We start from the raw sequence: 10,474 nt of genomic DNA on the forward strand, positions 1-10,474 counted from the left end.
GATTTTCCTGCAGCGCCGCGCCAGGCACACCCCTGTTCTTGATTGGCATGCATACGGATTTCTCTTCTTTGCTGTAACAATCCCTGCCTGCGTACCTCCGCTCCCTGTTACTAGCTGTAACTGCAGTGGTATACTGCACAATGCGGCTTTTTGCTCGAGTTAAAGAAAAATTGCAATATGTCCTATTCCGTATTATTGGATGAAAATAGCACATGTGTATGTGTGGGTCCCATACATAGACCAGCACACAGACAGGATGCCCGTGTGCTGTCCAATCGGAGTTCCGTTCAAGAGTATCAGGTGCAACTTTTTTTCCATCTGTGTGCAAGTAGCTTTACGAATCTACTTTGATCTGTATATATGATTAATGCATTGTTACCTATTTATTTTATTTATCCTTTCTTTCTTTCCTTCCTTCCTTCCTTCCTTCCTTCCTTCTTTCCTTCTTTCCTTCTTTCCTTCCTTCTTTCCTTCCTTCCTTCTTTCCTTCCTTCCTTCTTTCCTTGCTTCCTTCTTTCCTTGCTTCCTTCCTTCCTTGCTTCCTTCTTTCCTTGCTTCCTTCTTTCCTTGCTTCCTTCCTTCCTTCCTTGCTTCTTTCCTTGCTTCTTTCCTTCCTTCCTTCCTTGCTTCTTTCTTTCCTTCCTTGCTTCTTTCCTTCCTTCCTTCCTTGCTTCTTTCTTTCCTTCTTTCCTTGCTTCTTTCCTTCCTTCCTTCCTTGCTTCCTTCCTTGCTTCTTTCCTTCCTTCCTTCCTTCCTTCCTTGCTTCTTTCCTTCCTTCCTTGCTTCTTTCCTTGCTTCTTTCCTTGCTTCTTTCCTTGCTTCTTTCCTTGCTTCTTTCCTTGCTTCTTTCCTTGCTTCCTTCCTTGCTTCCTTCTACTTCTGCCAAGTTACTTTTAGAATTTTGCTTTGGCATCTTTTGCACCTCCTGTCATAATATCTGGAACATCCACTCGTACCGTATACTTGACTGTGCCACCCAGCATCACCGATGAAGAGGCATTATTGTCTCGAAATGTGTCTTTCATGTTGGTATTACTAATAAACGAGACGTTGGGCAAAATATCCTGCTTTCTTCAAAGGGGATGTTCAGTTACTAGACTACTGACTGCTGAGATTAAATCTGTTGGACCGGGGGTAGACACTTTTTGAAAAGTGATGACTTTAGATTGAGAGGAATGAAAACACAATCTGGTGTGTACTTAAAGGGGCTGTCTACGTCTTGGAAAACCCCTTTTCAATAGGAGTCTCCATGTGAAAATAATAAACAGAGATACTTACCCCTCGTGGCTGATTGGATCCAGCGCTGCAGCTCTAAGTGCCAGAGACATAACCTGAAGCTTCTGGGCCCCAATGCAAAACCTGTAACAGGGCCCCCAACTATAATGCTTTATTCATAGTACTGGGCTCCCTATATAGAGAAGAGAGGCCTTATGGGCCCCCTAAAGTTTGTGGGCCTGGGTGTAACCGCATCCTCTGCAACCCCCTATAGTTGTGCCCCTGCTGAGTGCCATGATGCCAGGACTTCAAAACCATGATGTAGCAGCCTCTCATTGGCTGCAGTGGTCACATGATTTCCTGTGACACCATCTGCCACAACAAACACTGGGATTGCAGTGGATCCCGGGAGTCGCGGAGGGATTATTTTCACACTGGGGGTCCTATTGAAAAGGGGTTTCCAGGAACTTGACGACCCCTTTAAGTACACACCAGGTCAAGCTTTATTCCCAGGTTGCTTTAATTCCTCACAATACAAAGTCATCACTTTTCAAAAAGTGTCTGCCCATGGTCCAACAGACTTAATCTCAGTAGTCAGTAATATCTATTACTAGCTCTACAGCAGTGTATGCTTCCTATTTCTAAGACACTTGCTACTGTGTTTCCCTGAAAATAAGACACTGTCTTATATTAATTGTTTGTCGCAAAAGATGCAGTGTCTTATTTTCAGGAGGGGCTTATACTCACCTGCTCCGCCACATACCGGTGCCTGGCGCTGCTGGCCTCCGGCGGCGATGCGTCAGTCTGTGGTGTCCTCCGCACTGAGATATCCTCTTCTTTCTGGTGACAGGGCTTTGAATACTCTGCCTCCAGCAAAGTGAGCGCTGTGATTCTGTCGAGCTCCAGCCAATCAGTGCTGGCGCTCGATGAGACAGTCACAGCCATTCAGTGATGTCATTTACTGAATGGCTGTGAATGATCGAGTGCTGGCTCTGATTGGCTGGCGCTCGATCCAATCACAGTGCTCACTTTGCTGGAGGTGGGGTATTTAAAGCCCGATCACCAGAAAGAAGAGGATATCTCAGCTTGCTACAGCTCCCAGGACCATCGCAAGGGACTCAGACGCCGCGGGCCAGGTGAGTATTGATATTTTTTTTATTGTACTTTAGCTAAGGCTTATTTTTGGGGGTGGGCTTATATTTCAAACCTCCCGCCAAATCCAGGGTAGGGCTTACTTTAGGGGTAGGTTTTACTTTCAGGAAATAACGGTAGCTTTGAGACTCAGCAGGGCCAGTATGGACACCCCTTCATGCACCGGTCCTTGATTTCTTTGCTCCTGTTTGCACATGCCAGATTTTATGTTTCATTATTTGGCATTATGATACATATCAGCATATCACCATGTGGGTTCATTCATTTTCAGAAATATGTTCTATTAAAGTTTTCTCCCTTCAGAGTTTGTGTTATGCCTTTGAGAATCAGCAACCATGTCCTTTACGAAGGGGTGCTGACACTTGCTTAAAACTGTGTATCTTGTTTTGTTTTTTGTTTAGGAAATACATACTGTCCCCGGATTTAACAGTTTTTTACTGTGTATTGCACGCGTAATAAGCGGTAACAAACTTTACATTAATTTCAATTGTGCCTCTCACACACAGCACACAAAATAGATTGCAGCATGCACTATCTTGGCGCGTATCACGGGTGCATACAGGCCAAGATAGTGTGTGGGGAAGTAAGCAATGCATTGTGTATTGCTGCATGCCCCGCCGGGAGATACTCCCATGGCACACAGGAAATAATGCTGTAAGAGAACCCATAAAATGTAAAGGGTGCTTGTAGAATACCTACAGTATGAATGGTGCATGGATCATACCTATTTGCTGATATAAGAAGTTATTTCTTGCTGCTGGAGAGGTTTTTTGTTATATTTCAACACAAATTCTACAAAAATATATTTAATGTATATTTATTATCCACCATTTCCATAGATTGAAGATTTTGCTTTTACCTCCAATTCCTCACCCTGGAAAGAAGTTCCAAAGTGATCTACAAGTAAGTAAGCCTGATCGAAAGTCACTTATTTATCATTTACTCTACTCTAGAACAAATTATTTTCCATGTGATATCGACACCAGAGGAATGGGTTTTTTGCTGGGCTCCAATCCCAAATCTGTAATAGCTGTTCCCAAGTATATTGCTTCAATCATAGCACTGGTCTCCTCATATGGGGAAGAAGGCTTATGGGCCCTTTATGGCTCCAGGGCCCAGGTGTGACCGGGTCTTCTCTGTCCAGTATAGTTATGCACCTGATCTGCACTGCACAGACCATTACTGTTTTTAACCCAATAAGGACCAAGCGCGGTAAATTTACAGGCTTTAATCCGACCAATAGTAAAAATTTAGCATGAGTAGGTCAGGGCCTTGGCTGTAAGTCATAGCCGGAGACCCAGAGGAGAAGGAAGAAGTGGTTAAAAACCACTTCTACCTTCTCTCTTGCGGACTACATAGCGCTTAAAGAACGCTATGTAATGAAGAGAGGAAGCGGAATTACCACTTCCGTTATTCGACCCAGTGATCACATGACTCAGATCAGCACTGTTATTGACTACTATGACTACAGGGGTATGTTTTACCCTGTCACTTGGCTCCTATGGATGGCCCAGTTAAAATAGAAATGAAAAAAAAGAGGACTTATGGGGGTTATAGATTTTTTTAAAAAGTTACAAAATGAGGAACCCATTACCGTAGCTTATTTTAGCGTAAATATACTAATTTTTAAAAGTAAACTATTAATTAAAAAATATTTTGGGGCTTTTTACCCCTAATAAAATGCAAAAAAGTCAGTGAAAAAAAATATTTTAAAAATAGCCCTAAAACAACGCAGAAAAAAATAACAGGGCTGTAAAAGCACCACATGGGTAAAATCCCTAAAAAGTGTCTGGTCCTTTAGAATCAAAACACCCTGGTCCTTAAGGGGTTAAAAATGTGAAGAAATTACTTGTCATCTTTTTAAATCGATGTCCGACCCTGACCGTAATAAGGAGCAGGAAGTATAATCCGAGGCATTGATTTCAGTGGGAGTGAAGCCAGCTCTTACATTTCCTCCCCAGACCACCTATGACGACGTCCGGCCTGCTGCACTGCAGCGGTTCGGCAGGGATCCCATACGCGGGCCTCTATCGAGGATAGGTCATCAGTAGTTAAGCGTTCTGGAATACCACTTTAAGTATTATTTTTCAATAACTGAAATTAGTATAGATAATAAAAAATTGATTTAACCCCTTCCAATCCAATTTTGGATTCAGGGTTTCCTAAAAGGCTGTTATACAACGGTGCCATCTGCTGGTGAAGCCAGCGTGTGTGCACCAGAGAGGCTCCGACAGTGGAGTGGCTGGTAATAGACGGTAAGAATACCTTGTCGGAAGTTTTCTGACATTGGAGCTGTAGAAGCTTCAATCAGAATGTAGGCAGACGTCAGACAGTGGATTGGAAAGGGGTAAACCATAACTTTACCATCAGGATACTTTCAGTGTTGTTTCTTTTCCTTCATCAGCATTGGCTAAAGAATGAAAGACCTGCAGATTTCTATATTAAACCAGAGAAGGAAGAAATAAGTCCGGTGTCTTTGATTGAGGCTTAAAGACAAATATTTTTTTCCATGTGGATTATTTTTGATTTTTCATTTGGTGAAATGGAAAATTTGAAAACCTGCGGACACTTCAGTTGCTTTATTCGAAGTGAAACCATGTTGAGCCAAGTGCCGCTGGTGTAAAGTACCCATATTGTGAAGTTCGCTAAGCACTGACTGCTGATGCCACTGCTGGACCTGCTCAACGCGGGATGCTGCGAGCGCCATTCCGGAACCAGGAAGCAGCGTCTGAAGGAGTGTAACTAAGCAGAGACTGTAGTAATGCAGTGAATAATGGGCCATGCGGAACAAGAAACACTCGGAAGCTTATGTATATATAGTGTATGTATATAATATAGACCAGAGGCGTAACTTGAAGCTCCTGGGCCCCAATGCAAAACCTGTAACAGGGCCCCCAACTATAATGCTTTATTCATAGTACTGGGCTCCCTGTATGGAGAAGAGGCCTTATGGGTCCCCTAAGACTCCTGGGCCCGGGTGCAACTGCATCCCCTGCATCCCCTATAGTTACGCCACTGATATAGATATAAAACCAAGACATTGTCGTGTGGGCTTGTGTTTGTGGAGTATTGACGCACGGAGATGCTTGACAAAAGCTGATTAAATGGATCTGAGAAGAAAAATGCCAAAAAAAGTTACCACCTACTCTAGCCAACTATTCGATCAGTCTCACCAGCCTCATCACTTCATGACATGAGGAGATAACCCAAAGGAGATACAATCTATATAACATGAGATTTCATGGTAATCGAATCCATCGGTGTCCAACTGTCTGTGTATAGTACATTCCATTCTACTTCCAAGTTACTTTTTCTTAAAGGGGTTGTCCAAGCTGTAAGAACTCTGCACAACCCCATCCCAATGCAATAAAATAACAAATCGTGATATACTCCTCTCTTCCCACTCCTGCTTTGCCCCACGCCGGCTGCAGTCCTGCCTGGTTTACGGGATGTGACGGGCTGCAGCCAATAACAGAGCTCCGTGGTCTATTGTAAACTGGGCGTCACTGCAGCTCTAAACAGAGACTGGAGCGGCGTACCGAGCACCGGCGGGGGACTCATCAGGAGCGGGGGAGGGGAGTATATCACTATGTTATTTTAATGCATGGGGAAGGGGTTGTCCAGAGTTCTTACAACTCAGGCAACCCCCTTAAGGAACAGCCTATGATTTATCATATACATCTCTCAAGAAGACTTGGAATTTACCTTTTTTTACTTGATGGGTTCTGAAAGTCCAGACTAACTCTTGTATGACACAATGTACCTCGTTCATTTCTATTACAGAAGGACTTACATGTTTTTGTAACTTACTTTGGATGACTTCCTGTTCGCTGTTTGAATTTTTACTGTTCTTAACTAATCCCAGGGAAATATATGTTCTTGTTTAAATTATTTTTAAAATGTTTTTTACTTGACACGTATAATGTAAAAAAATTTTTATTGCAGCATTAAGAAGGGATAAGTATTCCGATTGTTTGTATTTTGTGTTTTTTTTATATTTTGCTTTATTCTCTTCCCAAAGGATATAATAAATCCCTCCGTGAAAGCATGCTGTTGTCACATGTATACATCCTTCAGACTCCTGTAATTGCATTGTACCTGTAACAATACTATATTGTTACTGCAGGAAATATCCACACACGTGTTAGTAAAGTACTTTCATGCTTTTTTAGCTGGTTTGTTAATAAAATATAGAAGTTGTCTTGGGTGTGCACAACTTTTACTGTGCAGCATTTTTTCTTTATGCTATTGATTCTGTGGATACAGCCGTAGCACCCCGTATATACACTGGCAGGACTATAGTAGTGCTTGCTATTTTGTTTCAGTTTATTTCCTAAAAGATGTGTCAGCTGTCGGAGCCTATCCAACGTGCCACCTCATGCAGTACTGGCTTTAGCCAGCATATAGCGCTGTTAAAGAACGGCAGGAAAAGAGTAAGCCCCCCTAGGGAAACCAGGATACTAGTTGGATTGGAAAGGGTTAATTTTTTTTGCAATCCCAGAGGTTTTAGGGGAGTGCAGCTGTGTATTACAGCCCTCCTCCCGTTGCTCTCACAGGTACACTGGCAAAATTGCAGATAGGATTCTGCTCTTTTCAATTCTGCATCAAAATCCCCAAGTTAGCTTTCCGGATTTTGGTGCTGAATATACTGCGGGAGGGCATGTTCTGTCCTGTATGAAAGGTCCCTAATAGAGATGAGCGAGCATACTCGCTAAGGACAATTGCTTGATCGAGCATTGTCCTTAGCGAGTATCTCCCCGCTTGGGAGCAAAGGTTCGGCTGTTGGAGCGGGTGACAGGTGAGTTGCGGCAGTCAGCAGGGGGGAGCGGGGGGAAGAGAGAGAGAGAGATCTCCCCTCCGTTCCTCCCCGCTCTCCCCCGCCACTCCCCGCCCGCCGCCGGCAGCCGAATCTTCGCTCCCGAGCGGGCAGGTACTCGCTAAGGGCAATGCTCAATCGAGTAATTGTCCTTAGCGAGTATGCTCGCTCATCTCTAGTCCCTAAGTCCTAAGAAGAGGATTTTGCACTGCCGAAAACTGACTTCAAGAATGGATTTGCAAAAATATTACTTTTCTTAGTAAATAGGTGCTTTTGTTACTGAATCAACATCTTCTTAGGGCCCAATGCACACGGCCGGCACATCCGCAGAACAGAAGAAAAAGCATCCAGATAGGTATGCGGGGATCACTGGACGGGCACCGGGACGAATTCCGCCTACCGACTGCGACCCGGTCGTGTGCATTCGGCCTTAAGGCCAGGCATAAAAATATAACATATCGGTATGCAATATACATTTACAAAAGGTCAATCTTACTTCTGTGAATATGTTTCCACCTATACCTGGGGTCTACAGATGTAGGAAAACACATTGCTGGTGTTGTAGCAGTATTACTCACAAGGATCCTGTCTCATCATCTTATTTTATTCAGCTATGACACAGAACGCTTCCTCCATTACATCCTTAATCAACTGCAGCTAAGATTATGTAATATATAATTACTGTGCGCTCTGATCTCCATTACATTAAGTGCAAAATTCAGTCACCGCGCAGCAGAATAAACTAACACAGGTCCAATCCGATGAGTCTTAACCCTTTCCAATCCAATTTGTATCCTGGTTTTCCTAGGGGGCTTACTCTTTTTCTGCCGTTATACAACAGCGCTATCTGCTGGCTAAAGCCAGTACTGCATGAGGTGACACGTTGGATAGGCTCCGACAGCAGAGAGGCTGGCAATATACAGTAAGAGAACCCCGGCGGACGTCTTCCAACATCAGAGCTGTACAGCCTTAAATCATAATGTCTTCAGACGTCAGACAGTGGATTGGGAAGGGTTAAAGACTGTGCATCAAGACATTGTGTCCCAGTACACCAGTGTGATTTGTATTGTATTACAGTTATTCCTATAGACCAATCCACTTCCACAAACCCTGATAATACCTTTTTCTACTAATTTGAGGGACTTATTTTGGACCTAAGAGATACATATGAAAAATGATACGATCCTCTTGTTACACTTTGATATGTAGCTCTTATATATGGGCACAAGTTTTTTTATACAACTGTTTAAGATTTTAACATGTCTAATCTATACATTATTATACATTTTATTGTATTCTTATCTTTTGCTCAGATTTAATATACACCCTTCTGGCTTCACTTTTATTTTTCTTCTATATTTAAAAGTTTCCTCTTCTTGACCTCAATTTCCTCCCTCCCCTCCTCTTTCCCTTACATGCTTTACATCTCATCGGTCCCTTTATTGTAATCCTTACCTCACGTACTTTCCAAGGTACATAACCAATTCTCTCTTCTTCATGATTTTGCTATTTTGGATGTTCCTGTAATTTAAAGATATCAAATGTAAGCAGGACAGCGGCTCATAAATGTGCCAATAATGTACAACGAATGGAGGCTTACCTGGTGCGGGCGAGGAGGTACTCCAGAAGAGGAGGCCTGCCTGCCAGTACTTATAGTCCTGGTGGGCATTAAACAGACCAACCACTTCTTATGCCCTGTACGACATCCAGTGGGGTGGAGAGCAGCAGAGAACCCAAAAATCAAAAAAAGTTCGGTATAAGCAAAAATGAGCAAGGAAGGAAAAGAATACTGCGCTCATAAGAGTTGGTAAGGAGGGAAATACTCATGACTTACATGAATAGAGGAGGGGTTATGTGTGGTCTCAATAAAGAGGGGTCCCCCCCCCCTTTAGATTGGAGCACGGCTTAATACAGGAGGAATCCACAGGATTATAACATGAATCCATAATCCAGGAGCGTAGGTGCAATGGTTCAACGCGTTTCGACACTAGCAAGCGCCTTTGTCAAGTAGCATTTTACCTTAGTAGTATAAGAAATGAAAGCTGAGCTGTGATTGGTTGCTGTTGGCATCAAAAATTACAGGGAAAGCCGGTGAATGTTGGATTTTTAATTACTCCAGTATTCATCGCCTGGTGCTGAAGAACGCTCACGCAAAATTTCACTCAAATTGGACCAGAACTGAGGATTTGTATACGACACAAACAGATTTTGCGTTTTATATATATAGGATTAGATATAATCTAACATTCTTTCTTCTATGCTCTATTTTGGGCTTTGTTGCAACTAGAGTTGAGCGAACATACTCTGCCGAGCTTGATGCTCGTTCGAGTATTAGCGTGCTCGTTACTCGAACGAGCATCAAGCCGTGTTCGGCCCCGCCCCAGTTTTTGGCCCCTCCCTGCCGTGACGCAGCGCGCTTATTGGCAAATTTTTTGCCGGGCAGGCGAGAGAGAGAAACGAACCTAGAAAAAAAAAATCTCGGCACCCAGCGTCCGACATACAAAAATGCTCAAGTCTCCCATTGTAGTCAATGGGGTTCATTACTCGAGTAGAGCTCTCGAATTTTACGAAAAGCTGAACTCGAATAACGCAGACCCGAGCATTTGGGTGCTCGCTCATCTCTAGTTGCTACCCATTGGTATTCTTATTGCCAGTAATTCCTAAGGTTGAAGCAGATGCTTTTCAACCATTGGTATTGTCCATCTGAAATACCATTTCTAAATCCTTTAAGATGATGACCAGTATTGAGGACTAGGCTCCGAATTGCCATTTGTTTCCATTAGAGAATTATTCCTTGGTTTGTCTTGTAATTATTGATTTCCAATAGATTTATTGCCCATTCTTGAATTTCAGAATAAGTAAGAAGCCTAAATCATTTTTATTGTTCAAAATATTTTTATTGAAATTCTTGGTACTTTGACAATATATCAAGAACCTTTTATCTTACTTAACATTAATAAAATTCTGCAAAAGTAGTATTTCGTGAAAGGAGAGAAGAGACGAAGGAAGAGGAAAAGAAAAAAAAAGAGTCGAGGATAATAAGAAAAAAACAGATTCTTTCTTCTATTTCACATGGAGTTTACTGACCGGGGAATCTATAGAAAGATCCAGTAGTATCTCAGAATTAGTTTATTATGTGGTAGAGTATCAGAAAAGAGAAAAAGGGAGAGAAAGAAAAAAATTACAGATAGGGAAAGGACAGAGGGAGGTGATAGGAGCAATAGGAGAGGGGATGGGGGGGGGGGGAGTCCACGGCAGCACATAAGACAGATCTCGTTTAAGGGAATTCTG

The 10,474-nt window shown here is 42.7% G+C and overlaps 1 protein-coding gene across 2 annotated transcripts in view; it reads left to right on the forward strand.

Annotated features, from left to right (window-relative positions):
• Positions 1-6,540, forward strand: part of IL13RA1 (interleukin 13 receptor subunit alpha 1) — a 75,316-nt gene extending 68,776 nt beyond the window's left edge. For both annotated transcript variants that reach the window (XM_066581862.1, XM_066581864.1), the window contains 2 exons: positions 3,207-3,270; positions 4,772-6,540. In XM_066581862.1, the coding sequence (XP_066437959.1) occupies positions 3,207-3,270; positions 4,772-4,858 (151 nt within the window). In that variant the 3' untranslated portion in view covers positions 4,859-6,540. The remainder of the gene's footprint in view (positions 1-3,206; positions 3,271-4,771) is intronic.
• The last annotated feature ends 3,934 nt before the right edge of the window (positions 6,541-10,474 follow it).

This window comes from Eleutherodactylus coqui, chromosome 10, assembly GCF_035609145.1.
Source record: "Eleutherodactylus coqui strain aEleCoq1 chromosome 10, aEleCoq1.hap1, whole genome shotgun sequence".
Lineage (NCBI taxonomy): Eukaryota > Metazoa > Chordata > Amphibia > Anura > Eleutherodactylidae > Eleutherodactylus > Eleutherodactylus coqui.